Source organism: Eleutherodactylus coqui, chromosome 5, assembly GCF_035609145.1.
Source record: "Eleutherodactylus coqui strain aEleCoq1 chromosome 5, aEleCoq1.hap1, whole genome shotgun sequence".
Classification (NCBI taxonomy): Eukaryota; Metazoa; Chordata; class Amphibia; order Anura; family Eleutherodactylidae; genus Eleutherodactylus; species Eleutherodactylus coqui.
The window spans coordinates 27266425-27285051 of record NC_089841.1 but is presented as its reverse complement, the minus strand read 5'-3'; the positions used below and the strand labels follow the sequence as shown (position 1 = coordinate 27285051).

Genomic DNA, 18627 nt, shown 5'->3' with positions numbered 1-18627 from the left:
AATTAGAGAACTGATTCTGAGTAGTTTTCACCTAATATGACTTCTGAGCAGATTATAAAGGGATTGAAAATAAAGTGACGATGTCACGTCCACCCAGCATGTGCTGGATCCGTAGCAAGCAGGTCCCCCACAAATGCACACAAACTGTGTAAAAACAATAATATACCAAAACATGGGAACACTTTCCCTATCTAAATAAACACAGGGATGGTGACCTGCCCAAATGCAGGCAATTCGTCCTGATAAGGACGTAACTGACCTCTGTTAACCCTACGTGGGACAGAGGGATAACAAAAGAAACACTATAGAAAATAAACATCAACTTAGCTTTCAGATGCAGCAGGCAAATGATAGGTCCAGGACCAAGCTCTGGCTGAAACCACAGTCAGAGCTAGACTGAAGATTCAACAGCAATTCAGTCCAGCCTCAGCCAAACTATATAGGCCTTACAATTACCCACAGGTGCGGCTAAGCACGTCTCGCCTAATACCACACCTACCAGTGCCAGAAGATGGAGAACCACTTGCAATACCCACAACAGATGGCTTCCAGAGATGTTTCTGTAATGGCTCCAAAGTGATGTAAAGCTGTGGCTACATAAATATTAGGAAATGCCTTAAAGGGGTTGTACAATTATCAGACAAGATTCCCCTTCTACCACCGATTTTGTTAAACTATCAAAAGAATCAGTACTTACCCCTCCTGTGCTGCCACGATCCAGCATTGCAGCTTCACTGGGGTCCCAGTGATTGTTGTGGCAGCTGACGTCAGTGGAAGTGACCTGACAGCTGAAGCTAATCAGAGATTGCAGCATCACTGTTCTGGTCTGCTGGCATCACGGCCCAGTTGGTGGTATAGAGAGAATTTTGTTCGGTTACCTGACAAACCCCTTAACAACTTAATGCTTGCCTTGTGGATAAAAGACGTGGGGGCTGTAGACATGAGAAGTCCTTGTTGTCGGCTGCCAAAGGTAGCCGACATCATGGAGCTGTCCTGGGGGAGGCGGGACATCCGACATCCAGTTATGTCGATCACTTGAAAGTAAAGAGAAAGTAAAATAAAGTTAAAGATTCAGCTTCCCTCACGGATTGGATCCATGAGGGAAGTTGAAAGTACTCACCTCCATCCTCCGCGATGTTCTGCGGCATTCTTGTCTAGAGAGGAGCTGACGGTATCTTCTGAACATACGCACCAGATCTCATATGTTAGCTGCATGTGCAGATGGCTCGGAAGCCCGGCAGATTTAAAAACTCCCTGCTTCAGACTAGCATGAGTAGCAGCCAGCAGGAAGAGGTCACCGGGCACTGCTGTATGTTGTTCCCAATCATGTAAAGTGGAAAAAAAAGTTTAATCTCCCCTCACAGATCATATCCATGAGGGGAGATGAAACTACGTACCTAAGGCCCCTGAATTTATCCATGGACGTTACCCTAGCTTCTGTGCATGCGCCTATCGGCAAAATGGCAGACGCATGCGCAAAAGCTGTGGATTGCCAGGGTAATTTAAAATCTAAGTAAAAACCAACGGTAGCTGAGAGCCTGGAGCAGTGACCAGTGGTCTCGCTGAGCAGTCGTCGGTAACGTGATAAAAAGGTAGCTGTTGCGTCCAACCGGACGTGCAATATCCAAAACAAATGAAAAGGCACAACTGTGCAAAGAAAACATAAAACTACGGGAAATCCTCTCCCTATCAACCCCTAACCCGGGAGGTGGCCCTGCCTACCCGGCGGGCCAATCGCTCTGACAGGTGCGGACCCACACGCGTGCCTGGGCCACTGACAAGTCCCCATCAGGGAGCCCTAGAACAAAAGAAAGAGAAACAGAAAACCAAACAAAGAAGAAATAGGAACTTAGCTAGCACGGAGGAGCTTCAGCCAGGATGTGTTCCTCAGCAGCTGTCCAGCGGCAACTGAAGCATTGACCAGCACTGGGGTCAGTACTAGCACTGCTTAAATAGGAGCAGAGCTACTCAGCACCAGGTGATGACTGACATTACTCTTGCAACCATCACACCCCTCAGCTCCAGGAGAGGTAGGAATACTGCTAAACCCTGGTCTGGCCAGAAAGCAAGGTGGGAACCTCCGAACGGCTGCAACAGTAGCGATCTACCTTAGGCCAGTCTCACATGACCGGATAGGAAATACGGATCCCGCATGCGTCTGATCCACAGTAATATGCAGATTAATCGCATTGGATTACACAATTACGCTCACATTAGTGGGTTGGAATTACGTTATCCACTCGCAGAAAACAGAACGCAGCAGGTTCTACTTTACTGCGGATATCTGCAACAAAGAGCCCATTGTGCTCCATGGTGACAGATATACCCGCAGCCCATACGTAACTACACTGTGTACGAGCTGCAGGTATCCGCGTCATCGCTAAGCGACGGTGCGGAAAATACAAACAAAAAAAGGTGTACTGCGCATAAACGCCTGTGTGAGTACGCAGTTATGAGCAGTACATTACGTGGCTGTATGCAGGGCCACGGCCGGCCTCACAGCTGGGATCTGCTGCGGGCCTCCACAAGCGGATTTCACCTACGGCTGCGTGAGCCCGGCGTTATTCAGACCGCTACCTGTAATACGTAATTTACAAGAAGCCCCGGGAACGCTCGCCTTTCTGCAGTTCCAGGAGCAGCTTGTCGAGCTCCTTCTGTGTGAGACCACCGCACCTCAGCAAGATTACGAAGCCTCACAGAGGGCCACTTTTTACACCCCATCCCTGCCACCGAGGTCATGAAATAACCCCCAAAAAGGATGATAGGAAGGGGGGGATACCAGATTTTATTGCCCTGAGTGCTCATCCCAACCAGGCCCACCATAATTACCGCTGTCTTCGGAAATACCACACAGTTTACATTATTACTCTTAGCTAAGATTTGGGAACGTGTGGGGGGGGGGGGGGGGGGATTATTTTAAGGAAGTCAATTTTTTTTTCGTTCAAGTGAGCAATGGGGCCTGGAATTTATTCAGTTGTGCCCTGAAATCCAACGGGTGTTCCCACCATTACAGGCCTAGCCATGTTTCCTGTAAGAAGATTGGGGCCAAAATGGGTATGTTTCTGAACACAGGGCAAACAGGGGTAGCCATTTTGGGGTGAAAGTCTTCATTTATATGTGTGCTGTGAAAAAACTTTTTAAAATGACAGAATTGTCAAAAAAATGAAATCGTAATTTTTTCCTTCTGCTTTGCTTAGAATTATTCAAAGCTTGTAGGGTAAAAATACACAGTACACCCCTAGAGGAATTCGTTAAGGGGTCTAGTTTTCAAAATGGGGTCATTTGTGGGGGTTGCCTATGGTTTTGGCCGCTCAAGTGCTCTACAAGTGGGCAATGGGGCCTAAATTACCTTGATGGAAAATTTCTCTTCTGAAAGCCACCGACTACTGCTTTCAGTTTGGGCTCCATTGTGCATCCAGACATAATATTAGGGCCACAATGGGTCTGTCTCTGAACACAGGGCAAACAGGGGGATCCATTTTGGGGTGCAAGTCTTCATTCATGTGTGTGCTGCACAAAAAAGCTGGTTTTATAATGACAGAATTGCCAAAAAACAAAAACCACCATTTTTTACTTCTGCTATGCTTGAATTCATTAAAAAACTGTGGGGTCAAAATGGGCAGTACACCCCTAGATAATGTGGTCATTTGTCGGGGTGCTCTATCATTTTGGCACTCAAGGGCTCTACAAGTGTGCCATGGGGCCTAAAATGCCTTCAAGCAAACTTTCTGTTCTGAAAGCCACCGTCTGCTGCTTTCGGTTTGGGTTTCGTTGTGATTAGGGCCATAATGAGTATGTCTCTGAACACAGGACAAACAGGGGGATCCACTTTTGGGTGTCCATCCTCATTCTCATGTGCACTATAGAAAAAAATATGTCTTTAAAATAACATACTTTCAAAAATATGAAATTTTATTTTTTCTCCTCTAAATTGCATTAACTCCTGACCCCCTCAGTGAATACATTAAGGGGTGTATTTTTTAAAATGGGGTCATTTTTAGGGGTCATTCTGACACCTATGAGCCTTTACAATCTTGTCTTGGTGCAGGAAAACAAAGTGTTCCTCAAAATGCTGAAAAGTAATGTTAAATTTGTACGTCTCCTAAAAGGTTAAAAAAAACAACAAGTTTTTCAAATGTGCGTCCAGAATAAAGTAAACAGATGGAAATATATATCTTAGCAAAGATTTGTACAGTATGTTTGCACATATTTGAGATATTACCGTTGAAATATCAAAAAAATAACAATTTTTTCAACATTTTCCCAATTTTGGCACTCTTAATAAATATTCACAAATTCTATTGGAGTATTTTTACCACCTACATGAAGTACAACATGTGGATCAAAAACAATGTCAGAATCACTTGGATATGCTAAACCTTTACAGTGTTATTCTATGTTAAGTGACACAGGCCAGATTTCCAAAATCGCGCAAACAGGCTTTGTCGCTAAGGGGTTAAAGCTCCAGTGTGACTAGTGCATGGTAGGAATGAATGAATGAATGTCGTGCGTTAGAACATGCCCCACTTTCCCCCCTTCCTCAGCTATGATCATGCTAAATACATCCATTACCTGGTGATGGGAGCGGCTGGCGGGTCTCCATCATGGCCTCTTTGTAGAGATCCTTGTGTCCTTCTAAATACTCCCACTCCTCCATGGAGAAATAGACAGCGACATCCTGACACCTTATAGGAACCTGACAACACAATATACAGTCATTACCCGGAAGCCTCCAGTGCTGTTACTATATAATGTCCCAGCATTCCCTGCAGCGTCACCTCTCCAGTCAGCAGCTCTATCATCTTGTTGGTGAGCTCTAGAATCTTCTGTACATTGATGTCCTCATGTATCAGAGGGTGAGGTGGGGACCCAGTGATTGGGCTCAGTGGTCTTCCCCATCCATCACACACAGGGGCCCGACAGCCATTACTAGAGGTCTTCTTCACTACTGTGTAATCCTGCATATGGGCAGACATTAATAAATAGCACTGCAGACATTTCCAGAGTCCATAACCTCTCCAGTGACATCATCGGTTATTACCATAGATAAGAATGATGTAATGTGACATCATCAGAATCTCGTCCCTCTCCAGTGACATCATCTGTTATTACTATAGATAAGAATGATGTAATGTGACATCATCAGAATCTCTCCCCTCTCCAGTGACATTATCTGCTATGACCATAGATAAGAATGATGTAATGTGACATCATCAGAATCTCGTCCCTCTCCAGTGACATCATCTGTTATTACTATAGATAAGAATGATGCAATGTGACATCATCAGAATCGCTCCCCCTCCAGTGACATCATCTGTTATTACCATAGATAAGAATGATGTAATGTGACATCATCAGTATCTCTCACCTCCCCAGTCAGCTGGATGAGTATCTCTAGGGTGAGGTTGAATACACTCTCCGCCATCTTGTTTCTATTCTTCTCCATCTCTGATGACTCACTCCTGTAGGGACCTGAATGGAAAGAATATAAACAAATCTAAAAACCACAAAAACCAACATGAGAACCAATTTACTGGATATAACGAGGGGAGATATGTAACAATGTTTTCCCATTGGTTAAAATTGCTTCACAATCACTCTGTCCCTCCTGTCTGCTGCTGACCAGGCCATGTGTTATAAAGGGTCAGTGCTGTGGCCAGTGATTGGCTGCAGCAGTCACATGTCATGGTCAGCAGCACCGAGAAGGGACAGAGTGGTTGTGAAGCAAGTCATGGGAAAACCTCGGTTAACCCCATAAGGACATGGGTATTAGTGTATCGTAATGCCCCCAGCAATAGCTGGTGGAATCAAGATTGACAGGGGGGGTGACGCCCCCTGTAGGTGATTGGCTGCGCAGCTTCTTCGGCACAAGGTCCTTGAAGGCCACTAAACAAAGGTAGAAAAAGCAGAACGCTACAGAAGGCGGAACCACCTGTCAGTGCACAAGCTTTGCGGCCCCTGGGCAGTATGTTGGCGACAGGGAACTTAATGTGTTAGCCCAGGCGATTTCCTATTTCATTGCCAGCTGTCAGCGGGTGTGGGCGGCCGACTGGCATGGAGCTCACAGCCGCCGGTCGCAACACAGCTCACAGCCGCCGACTGTGGGAACATGGCAGCATTTACAGGTAATAATATAAGGCAAAGAAGAAAACTAACCGTCAGCCTAATGCAGCAGGGCCGGCAGAAATAGATCCACACTGTGCTGCTAGTACCTTGCAGCTTTGACCCCATCGGGTGCTGAGGGTGTGACAGAGGCGTTCCTCCTGTTAAACCCCTAACTTCCGGTGGTGTCAAGATACACTAATACCAAGGACACGGTCTATTTTGGCCTTAAGGTCACAACGATTTTTGGGGGATTTTTATCTCCACTCTTCAATAGCCATAACTTATATATTTTTCAGTCGACACGGCCGTATGAGGGCTTGTTTTTTTTGCGTGGCGAAATGTTGGTTTTACTGGTACTATTTTTGGGTTCATATAATCTTTTTTTTGAGAGCAGGGAGAGAAAACAGTGTCAATCATACAGAATAAATGACAATACATTTTTTCTGCGTGTTGGTACAATTACAACCATACTAAAAATATTATTATTATTTTTTTTTTTCCACTTCTGCACAATAAAAAACATTTTATTTTACATTATAATAACTTTTACATCTCTGCCCGGATCTCTGTCTGGGCTTGTTTATTACGTTATAAGCTGTAGTTTTTAGTTGTAGCATTTTGGGGTACATTATGGCTTTTTTGTTCACTATTATTGCACTTTTTGAAGGTAAAATGGATAAAATAAGCATTTTGCCTCTTTATTTAATGTTTTTTACTGCAAAAGTTAAATAGTATGCTCCAATAATAGGACAGGTCATTCTGGACATGAAGATACCAAATATATGGGGGTTTTCTTAATTTTTTTTATACAAATAGGGGAAGATGAGCAAAACAAAACTGTTTTTTTTTACACTATTTTTTTCATTCCTTAAACTCCTCCCACACATGGGCTTGTAAAAACGCTGTGTTTTAGCGCATGTCTGAGAAGCCTCAATGAAATCAAAGAAAGCGTCTGACAATGTTTAGCGCTGCGCTAAAAAGGCTGTTAAATGCTGGAAACAATGCATGTGTGAGAGCGGCCCTAGGCATCACAGGACTTCGGTACTGCCATGCCCGATCGCTTGTAATAGGCAATGGCAAGCTGGGGGTCCAATGATGTCACAGAGGGGGCACCCCTCCATCTGGGAATACTTTTCATGTAAGGGGTTAACAGCGGGGTCACTTTCCTCATGCCCCCCGTTGTGGCATCAGGGGGTCGGCTATCAGTTATCTTTTCCCAACGATTTCTCAACTTGGAAAAAACCCCTCAGAAAACACATCTGTGCCCAAGGCTGCCTTCACACTGGGGATAACATCACACGATGCGAGAGAGCGGAACCGCAGAATTAGGGAACCATTCCTGCTATGTGGAGTGGGGAAAAAGAAAACATTGCAGCCTGTCCCATCTTTCTGGGTATTCCCTATGGAGACTCCTTCTATTTCCCAGGTTTCCCTATGAAGTCTCCTTTTTATCCAATCACAATGCCCGAACTTGCGACTTGCCTGCGATGCGTTTTTAACATTAGAAATTCCTACTGTCTATTGCAAGAAAAATGTGCGAGAAAAAAACGCAAGCCGCAGCGATCTTCGTAATAAAAAGCATCGCTGACGCTCAGATGTCTCATAAGCAACATTGTGATTTACTCACAGCTAAATGGCGCTCGTCAGTGTGAGGACGCCCTAAAAAAGACCCCAAAAGAACTTGTAAAGATACATATTTACTTAATGGCTTAGAGAAGATAACTGTAAACTAAACTGGAGCAACCAATGTCAGGCAGCTGCTGCCAAGGCAGATAGGATAATGGGGGCCATAAAATGAGGTCTACGGGCGGATGACGAGAACATTATTCCCCCTCCTTACCGATCACCGGTCAGACGACACATGGAATACAGTAGACTGTTTGGGGCACCGGTACTTAAGAAGCACATATCTGAGGATGAGTGGGATCGAAGGCGACAACTAAAGTAATACCTGGAAAGGGCGGACTACAATACCCAGAGAGGTTATCAAAACTAAAATAGTGCTGGGATACATAAAAGAGCGGCGACAGAAGAGACAGAACAGGTAAACGGTTAATCAGCAGCAAATAAATAGTGACGCAACCCAACAGAGTGAGGAAGATCAGACGCCACAGGAGGGTCCGAACCGCGATCCACACAGTATCAAACATATAATATGAGACTCACAGCAGCAATAATACGGGGCGGAGTAAAACATATAATTCTATATTCCTCCATATCTAATAAAAAGAAAACGTTTCCACCTGGTGCAGTCCTTATAAAGCTCTGATAAATGTCAGGAATGAAACAATATAGTATATACATCAGATAGTGGTGACAGTAGTGACAGAATAGTGACCGGTGACATCAGATAGTGGTGACGGTAGTGACAGAATAGTGACCGGTGACATCAGATAGTGGTGACAGTAGTGACAGAATAGTGACCGGTGACATCAGATAGTGGTGACAGTAGTGACAGAATAGTGACAGGTGACATCAGATAGTGGTGACGGTAGTGACAGAATAGTGACCGGTGACATCAGATAGTGGAGACAGTAGTGACAGAATAGTGACCGGTGACATCACATAGTGGTGACAGTAGTGACATAATAGTGACCGGTGACATCAGATAGTGGTGACAGTAGTGACAGGATAGTGACCGGTGACATCAGATAGTGGTGACAATAGGGACAGAATAGTGACCGGTGACATCAGATAGTGGTGACGGTAGTGACAGAATAGTGACAGGTGACATCAGATAGTGGTGACAGTAGAGACATAATAGTGACAGGTGACATCAGATAGTGGTGACGGTAGTGACAGAATAGTGACCGGTGACATAAGATAGTGGTGACAATAGTGACAGAATAGTGACCGGTGACATCAGATACTGGTGACGGTAGTGACAGAATAGTGACCGGTGACATCAGATAGTGGAGACAGTAGTGACAGAATAGTGACCGGTGACATCACATAGTGGTGACAGTAGTGACATAATAGTGACCGGTGACATCAGATAGTGATGACAATAGGGACAGAATAGTGACCGGTGACATCAGATAGTGGTGACGGTAGTGACAGAATAGTGACCGGTGACATCAGATAGTGGTGACGGTAGTGACAGAATAGTGACCGGTGACATCACATAGTGGTGACAGTAGTGACATAATAGTGACCGGTGACATCAGATAGTGATGACAATAGGGACAGAATAGTGACCGGTGACATCAGATAGTGGTGACGGTAGTGACAGAATAGTGACAGGTGACATCAGATAGTGGTGACAGTAGAGACATAATAGTGACAGGTGACATCAGATAGTGGTGACGGTAGTGACATAATAGTGACAGGTGACATCAGATAGTGGTGACAGTAGTGACAGAATAGTGACCGGTGACATCACATAGTGGTGACAGTAGTGACATAATAGTGACCGGTGACATCAGATAGTGGTGACAGTAGTGACAGGATAGTGACCGGTGACATCAGATAGTGGTGACAATAGGGACAGAATAGTGACCGGTGACATCAGATAGTGGTGACGGTAGTGACAGAATAGTGACAGGTGACATCAGATAGTGGTGACAGTAGAGACATAATAGTGACAGGTGACATCAGATAGTGGTGACGGTAGTGACAGAATAGTGACCGGTGACATAAGATAGTGGTGACAATAGTGACAGAATAGTGACCGGTGACATCAGATACTGGTGACGGTAGTGACAGAATAGTGACCGGTGACATCAGATAGTGGAGACAGTAGTGACAGAATAGTGACCGGTGACATCACATAGTGGTGACAGTAGTGACATAATAGTGACCGGTGACATCAGATAGTGATGACAATAGGGACAGAATAGTGACCGGTGACATCAGATAGTGGTGACAGTAGTGACAGAATAGTGACCGGTGACATCAGATAGTGGTGACGGTAGTGACAGAATAGTGACCGGTGACATCAGATAGTGGTGACGGTAGTGACAGAATAGTGACCGGTGACATCAGATAGTGGTGACAGTAGTGACAGAATAGTGACCGGTGACATCAGATAGTGGTGACGGTAGTGACAGAATAGTGACCGGTGACATCACATAGTGGTGACAGTAGTGACATAATAGTGACCGGTGACATCAGATAGTGATGACAATAGGGACAGAATAGTGACCGGTGACATCAGATAGTGGTGACGGTAGTGACAGAATAGTGACCGGTGACATCAGATAGTGGTGACAGTAGAGACATAATAGTGACAGGTGACATCAGATAGTGGTGACGGTAGTGACATAATAGTGACAGGTGACATCAGATAGTGGTGACAGTAGTGACAGAATAGTGACCGGTGACATCAGATAGTCGTGACAGTAGTGACATAATAGTGACCGGTGACATCAGATAGTGGTGACAGTAGTGACAGAATAGTGACTGGTGACATCAGATAGTGGTGACAGTACTGACAGAATAGTGACCGGTGACATCAGATAGTGGTGTCAGTAGTGACATAATAGTGACCGGTGACATCAGATAGTGGTGACAGTAGTGACAGAATAGTGACAGGTGATGTCAGATAGTGGTGACGGTAGTGACCGGTGACATCAGATAGTGGTGACAGTAGTGACAGAATAGTGACCGGTGACATCACACACGTCTTCTGTGGTCTAGATGGCGGATAGAGTTATGTCGCTCACCGGCGGATCCTCCGTGTTTCTCCCTACAATTTCTGCGTTCGCTCCGGACGTTCCGCAGGTTTTTCTCCTCTTCTACAACTTCTGACTTGCAGTGAATGTAATAAACAATGGCGCTGCTCTCCATAGACGGCGCTTCCCTGTGTGGGAGACTCACACCGACCTACAGATGACAACGTGCCGCCTTCTTCCTGTCACTGCAGAAAGCCCCTGAGTCTGTCGGAGTTCCCTCAGTGGGCCCCTTCCTCACAGCCCCTATAGGACTCAGTGGCCAGTGCAGTTTGATTAACCCTTAAACTCCTAATTGTCCCCCCTGCTGTGTGAGGAGCACATGTCACCTCTCAGGCAGTGAAAGGGTTACAGCTGGTAACTTCCAGCAGCGACTTCCATCATCCACCAGGGGGCGCCGGCTCCTTCATGAGGTCCCATCATACAGCCTGCTGATGGCAGGTCTCACAACCCTCCCGTACCTCCACCGGGGTAGATGCTGGAATGGAGGGGCTCCTAGGAGGTTTGAGGGGAGGAAGTCACATGGTCTGAGGTCACATGACTGGAAAAGGAGGAGCTTACAAATAATGCAGTTCTGTGGAAAGAGAAGAAAAGGAGGCTGCTGGGAGGGCTGTGAGTGGAATAGAGGAAGACTTGACCTTGTTGCAACCAGGATTCCTCCTTGTCTGTGTGAGAATGCAGCCCTCTCCTAGTCAGGGGGTCCCGGTCCTTCACCTTCCAGGATCTCTCTTCCTCTGTGTGAGAGTGCTGCCCCCTCCTGGTCACTGGGTTCCTGTCCTTCACTCCCCAGGATTCCTCTTCCTCTGTGTGAGAATGCTGCCCCCTCCTGGTTAGAGGGTCCCGCTCCTTCACACCCCCAGGATTTCTCGCCCGTGTCATTGGGGTACACAGCAAAGACCGTGGGATACAGCTTCTGCCACTAGGAGGCGACACTAAGCACAAAAAGTTAGCTCCGCCCTCTGGCTGTATCCCTCCTGCCGACAGCAGGCTAGTCAGTTTTTAGCTTAGTGTCTCGTAGGAGGACGGTCGTGCCCGTTAGGGCTAGTTTTAAGGGCCAGGGTTAGACGGAGAGGCAGGACGCTCCCCATCAAACCCGAACGGAGAGGAGGGCGAACAACCTCGGGTTTGTCCAGGTTGCTTCTTGCCCGGCCCGCCTTAGAAGAAAAGGTGGCACATCCGGATCATATATATCTGCATGTGGCCCGCCAGCGAGAGCCCCCCGTTTGGTGCAAAGGTCCACATCCCCTACCTGTTGGGCAGGCGATGTTACAGGGGTAGGCTGCTGGAACTGGGGAGCCGCTATTTCCACCAGCAAGGACGCAAGAGGTGAGTATGCGCTGGCGACCTTCCCTTCCCCCCTCCCTTGGCTCTCCCCGTATGTCGCGTGTTCCGTGCAGCCCTGGGCGTCGGGCAGCATGGCGTAGGGTAAGCGCTAGCGTGCCCATATTATAGTGCAGCGGCTAGCAGGTTAATCTCTCCCTCTGCTCCTTTTGAGCTTGCGGGCAGCTCGGGGGGGGGGGGGTTGTTTCTTGTTGATGGCTTACCTGGTGGTGTTCTGGTGCCGGTATCAGGGCACGAGCACGCTGAGTGGGCATGGCTACACACGGTGGTGTCCCGGCATGGCACCTTAGTAGCACAGCGCATTGACATAGTGCCACCCGGGTCTTGGGCTCCTGGCAATTGGGGGCACTCTTGCAGCATGGGGCACAATAGAGGGCCTCTGTGCAGCCCTGGCGCGGCAGCAATACTCTGGGCGGGTGGCGTGGCTCCAATCTGGCCACGCCCCTAGTGACGCACGGGGGCTCGGCTTCGCGGCGGCACACGGGGGCGTGGCCTCGCTGTGATGCACTGCGCCCCTCCCCGTCCCCTCCCTCCCTCCCTTCCTCTCTTAGGATTGTGAGGGATGATGCAGTGAAGCAGCATATTGGGAGACAGCGCGCCAAAGATTGAGACCGCCCTGTACCTCCACTCATTGCTGCTTAGCTTGCTCAGGCTGGTGTGCAGTACAAGTCAAAGCTCCAGGAGGCCTCTTCAGCATCTGCAGGCTCTCGACCCAGCGGCTCCCCGGACCTCGACAAGGACCCAGGGTAAGCTGCCTGGTGGCTATCTGCCCCCTCTTGCTGCTCATCCCTCCTGCTGGCCGTTGGCATAGAGGAGGATAGTGTGCAGCTTTTTGCCAGGTCGAAATCCCAGCACCATGTCCGACCCCAGAGTTCTGAAGGCTGGACCAGGGACAGCAAGAGTAACGCACTTTGCTTGCTCATGCTGTAACCTAGAGTTCGCATGCGGACAGGCTAGAGACTGTTCCCCAGCGAAACAAGTGACAGTGCAAAGCACCCCTCCCCCGTTCAGCCCCTATTTATGGCCGAGCTGGAGTGGGCCCGCTCCTTGTCCCTTGCAGGTCGCTCCTCACTCGGGCGTCTGGTGCGATTTTGGAGAAGTTGGCACAGGACGCTTCCGGTTCACGTGAGAGAAACAGAGATGGCTCGCAGCGCGGCTGTCGGCGAAGACGGGACAGGCCCCCGAGCTCACGGCGGTCCTCCCGGTCTCCATCCTCCTCGTCGTTTTTGCGCTCCTCGGGTACGAGGTCGCGTCGATCGTCGGCAGAGAAGGTCTGTTCGGATGAGGATTGGTCTGAATCCTCCTCAGACTTTGTCATGGTGGAGGATCAGGTCCTTAGATTTTCGGCGATGGTGGAGAGCTTAGGGGATACGTTTCAGCTCACTGAGCAAGAGCCACAGGCGTCTGGGATATCGTTTTCTTTTAGGCAGCCCAGACGCTTCCCGAAGATCTTTCCTGCCCATAAGGCCTTTGACAAGGTCCTATCTAAGGAGTGGAAGGCACCAGGATAAGCGTTTTTTCCAAGTTTGGTTACTTGGATGGGAAATACCTCTTCTCGCAAGAGTTAGGAGAAATGGTCGATCCCACCGCTAGTTGATCCACCTATCTCTCGCCTGGCTAAGCCTATTATGCTGCCTACGGCGGAGTCCTCCTGTCTCAGGGATTCCAAGAATCGAAAGGTCGAGGCGTTGGCGAAGACCGTTTTCGAGGCGGCTAGGTCAGCTCTTAAGCCTGTGTTTGCCTCTTCCCAGGTCAGTAAGGCTATTACTGACTGGGAAAAACGGTTATGAGGGGGAGTCCTTGAAGGGGCTTCTCCCGGGAATTTGCCAGGCACAGCACAGCAGATGCAGCCAAACGGGTGGCTCGGGCCTCAATGGCTACTCGCCGGAGCCTATGGTTAAAATCGTGGGATGCAGGTACTTCTTCAAAGGGGTCGTTAATCAATATGCCCTTTGGAGGATCTCGCCTTTTTGACGCCGAGCTACTCGGGCTCATCTCAGAGGGTCAACAGGCATTCTAAGCTGAATGTTCCTGCTCTCGTCAGATGGCGGCCCCCAGCCAGCATGTCTGCCTGGGAAGCCCAGGTCCCGTTGACTTCTACGGGTGAAAGGAGCTCGCTTTTGCCGCAGAATCGTCCAAAACGGTCATCCCCCGCAGCAGAGACGTTCGCTCCTGTCGCCGGACGAGTTCTCGCAGGATGGAGAGGAAAGGTCCGCAGGAGCGGGAATAAAGGAAGAGGCCTCCCTTTAAACCAAGGTCTCTTGGCGTGGGCCTCAGCCTACGAAGAGTTCCAAAAGCCCTCCGCATGAGGGACTGCCCCCACCTGTTTTCGGATAGGGTGGGGGGTCGGCTTCTCCAGTTCAGCCAGGTCTGGTCGACTTGGGTCTCATATACCTGGGTGCATGAGGTCATGTCCAGGGGCTATGCGATACAGCGTTCCTGACGCAACCACACGTCCGCCCCTTTTTTCGGTCTAGAACCCCGGGGGACCCAGGGAAAGCAGCAGCTTTCCTCAAGGCGGTCCACACTCTCTATTTTGCAGGGGGTGGTGCAAGCTCTCCCCGAGCATCAGTTCACGGGGTTCTACACTAATTCTTTGGTGGTCCCCGAAAAGGGTGTCTGTCTGTCCGATTGTGGATCTAAAGAAGTTGAACAAGTTGGTGGCGGTTCATCATTTCCGCATGGAATCTGTATGACCGGTCATCGCATCCTTGGAGGCAGGGGAGTTCCTTTCCTCGATAGATATCCAGGATGCATATTTACAAATCCCCATTCATCAGGCGCACCAGCGCTTCCTCCGATTCGGGTACAGGGGGAGCATTTCCAGTTCGCGGCGTTGCTTTTTGGGCTGGCAACAGCTCCCAGGGTGTTTACAAGAGTCTTAGCGGCATTAATGGCATTCGTGCATTCCAGGGGGGTTGTTGCCATGCCATATCTGGACGACATCCTGGTAAAGCCCCTACCCAGCGGGACAACCTGGGGAGCCTGCAGATTGCCTTGGACACTCTTCCAGGTTTGGCTGGCTGATCTATTATAAGAGGTCATCTCTTGTGCCAGCACAATGCATGGTGTACCTGGGGATGTGCTTCAACACGATTCTGGGTCGAGTGGCTCACCCGGAGGAAAAACGCCAGCTGCTGCAGAAGCAAGTACTGTCCCTTCTATGACGGCGACCGGTGGCGATCCGCCATGCAATGAAGGTCTTGGGCCTAATGGTCTCGTTTTCTGAGGTGGTTTCATTTACCCAGTTTGGGTTGGCATGATCCCTCGATCGGAAGATAAGGATTCCACCAGGGGTTCAGCAGTCACTCCAGTGATGATTGGACTTGCCACGCATTCAGCAGGGCAGGTCGTTCCTGCGCCTGCAGTGGCAGGTGCTGGCTACAGACACCAGCATGTCAGGCTGGGGGTGCGCGCTGAGGGATCCGGTGGCACAGGGAACCTGGTCCAGGCAGGAATCCGGTCTCCATATAAATGTATTGGAGCTACAAGCAGTATTCCGGACCTTGCAGTTCTTTACACATCGGCTGGAGGGAATGCCAGTGCGACCGCGGTGGCTTACATAAGCCATCAGGGCTGGACCTGCAGCAGAGGAGTCACTGGATCGGATGGCATCCCGCTTCAAACAGAAGCTTCCAGCCTAGCTGGCCAGGTCAAGGGATCCCAGAGCACTAGCAGCAGATGCACTAATGGCTCCCCGGATGGGTTGTCATTACCCCTAGGTCTTCCCACAAACTCCTCTCATTTCCTGGCTGCTCAGGAGAATCAGGAAGGAGGGCTACCTGTGATTCTCTTAGTCCCAGATTGACCGCGAGGAACATGGTATGCGGAACTCATGGACCTGGTAGCAGTCGTGCCCTGGTGGTTACCCCTGCAAAAAGATCTTCTCTCTCAGGGTCCCCTCTACCACCAGAATTTGGCTACGCTGCATTGGACGGCGTGGCGGTTGAGGGCACGGGTTTCTCAGACCCAGTTATTTAAACAATGATTAGGGCTAGAAAGCCGTCGTCCTTTAGAGTATATCACCGGGTAATTCCAAACACTAGAATATGGTGTCCTGTGCTGTCAGCTTGCTCACTTCACTACCACTGACGAGGGCTCTGTGCAGCCAATACGTGTCTGGTTAGAGATGGGTACACCTGGCAATTTTAAATATGACTAAATAGAGAGGATTACAAATTTTGCTCTGCAGGCAAGCATGGATTACACTTTTTCCTGCATGTAATTTTTTGCTATATCACCGGGTGTGGAAAACATTTCTTCGCTGGTGCGAGCAGAGGGGGGCACACCCGAGGCATTTTTCGTTGGCTCGCCTCCTGTCTTTTCTCCAGGACGGGTTGGACTTTGGCCTGAGCCTCAGCTCCCTTAAGGGATAGGTTCTGGTCTTTTCGGTCTCCAGTGCCACCCTGGGACCTAAAACTGGTTCTGGAGGCCATACAGGCCCATCCATTTGAACCATTAGCGGAGATACCGCGGCGGCTGATGTCCTGGGAGGTCACCTTCCTGGTGGCGGTTACCTCTTTTCGCAGGGTGTCGGAGATTGTGGCGCTGTCGGCAAAACCACCTTTTACGGTTTTTCACCAGGATAGGGTGGTGCTGCGACCGGTGCGGTCTTTTCTCCCACAGGTGGTGTCAACCTTCCACACTAATGAAGACATTGTACTACCATCGTGTCCAGAGGCTGTTCACCCTAGGGGACGGGCTCTGCATACCTTAGACCTAGTCCGCGCCTGAGGACGTATTTGGACCAGACCGCGTCCTTCCGGCGCTCGGGTTCCCTGTTTGTGATACCGGATGGCCCGAGACATGGTCTTGCAGCATCAAAGGTGACAGTTGCTCACTGGTTTCGTTTGGCAGTGGTGGAGGCCTACCGGGTTAGGGGTTAGACACCGCCGTTTCTGGTGACGGCACACTCCGCCAGGGCAGTGGGGGCTTCATGGGCGGTAAATCACGGGGCCTCAGTGTCACAAGTGTGCAGGGCGGCTTCCTGGGTATCCCTGCACGCCTTTTTCTAAGTTTTATCAGATGCATACGTTTGCATCTGCCGACGCTTCACTGGGTCGAAAGGTTTTACAGACGGCTGTAAACTGACCGCATGCGTTTATGATTTCTTTGTACCCACCCTCAGGGACGGCTGTGGGATGCTCCACAGTCTTTGCTGTGTACCCCAATGACAAGAGCGAGAAAAGAGCATTTTTTACTCACCGTAAAATCTCTTTCTCGTTTCATCATTGGGGGACACAGCACCCTCCCCTCTTTCTTTCTATGACACAGTTGGTGGTCCTGGTCGGACTCCGGATTCTGTAAGTCGCACGTGGTCGTGTGTTTTTCATTACAGTTAAATTTTGTTGATGTGTCATATGACTAACTATTGTTGTCTCTCTGTTCCCGCATGGCTACTCCAACTGCTGGCATGATAAACTGATTAGCCTGCTGTCGGCGGGAGGGATATAGCCAGAGGGCGGAGCTAACTTTTTGTGCTTAGTGTCGCCTTCTAGTGGCAGAAGCTATATCCCACGGTCTTTGCTGTGTCCCCCAATTACGAGACGAGAAAGAGATTTTACGGTGAGTAAAAAATCCTCTTTTCTCTTCCTCTGTGTGGGGATGCTGCCCACTCCAGGTCAGAGGGTCTTGGTCCTTCACCCCCCCCTCAGGATTCCTCTTCCTCTGTGTGAATATGCTGCCCCCTCCTGGTCAGAAGGTCCTGGTCTTTCACTCCCCCAGGATCACTTCTCCTTTGTGTGAGAATGCTACACCCTCCTGATCTGAGGGTCCCGATCCTTCACCCCCCCCCCCCCCCAGGATTCCTCTTCTTCTGTGTGAGACTGCTGTCCCCTCCTGGTCAGTGGCTCCTGTTTCTTCACTCCCCAGGATTTCTCTTCCTCTGTGTGAGAATGCTGCCCCCTTCTGGTCAGAGTGTCCCGGTCCTTCACCCCCAGGGTTTCTCTTCCTCTGTGTGTGGATGCTGCCCCCTCCTGGCCATAGGGTCCCGGTCCTTCACCCCCCCAGGATTTCTCTTCCTCTGTGTAGGGATGCTGCCCCCTCCTGGCCAGAGGGTCCTGGTCCTTCACTTCCCAGGATTCCTCTTCCTCTGTGTGAGGATGCTGCCCCCTCCTGGTCGGAGGGTCCCGGTCCTTCACCCCCCAGGATTTAGTATCCTCCTGTGTCCTCAGTGTAGATCCGGCTGCAGTAAAGGACTCTTATCTAAGGGCCTTTTATACCGGCAGATACATCGCTGGTCGTTCAACCAGAAATCCTTCAGAATCGTTCCGTGTTTCACATTCGCCGTAGAAGTTATTGAGACGGAGCGACCGAGCGCTGATTAACCCTTTATGCCTTCAGGAAATGAGCGAACAGTGAACGATTCTTGTTCTTTGCTCCATCCTCCCACAATCGGACTGAACGATTTTTTTGAAAGATTGTTGTTTTGCCTACAATCACCCTGAAGGCGGCTTCAAACTGGCGCTGAAAACACGGAGAATAAAACTCCCCATAGACATAGCACTGAGGG

The 18627-nt window shown here is 49.4% G+C and overlaps 1 protein-coding gene across 2 annotated transcripts in view; it reads right to left on the bottom strand.

The window, feature by feature from the left end:
* Nucleotides 1–11475, bottom strand: part of LOC136629114 (zinc finger protein 605-like) — a 32995-nt gene extending 21520 nt beyond the window's left edge. Inside the window, exons 1-4 of one of the 2 annotated variants that reach the window (XM_066605249.1) lie at nucleotides 10770–11475; nucleotides 5369–5472; nucleotides 4779–4958; nucleotides 4573–4696 (exon numbers count right to left, since the gene is read on the bottom strand). In XM_066605249.1, the coding sequence (XP_066461346.1) occupies nucleotides 4573–4696; nucleotides 4779–4958; nucleotides 5369–5472; nucleotides 10770–10893 (532 nt within the window). In that variant the 5' untranslated portion in view covers nucleotides 10894–11475. The remainder of the gene's footprint in view (nucleotides 1–4572; nucleotides 4697–4778; nucleotides 4959–5368; nucleotides 5473–10769) is intronic. The other variant, XM_066605250.1, reaches the window with a different exon arrangement.
* Nucleotides 11476–18627: the final 7152 nt, after the last annotated feature.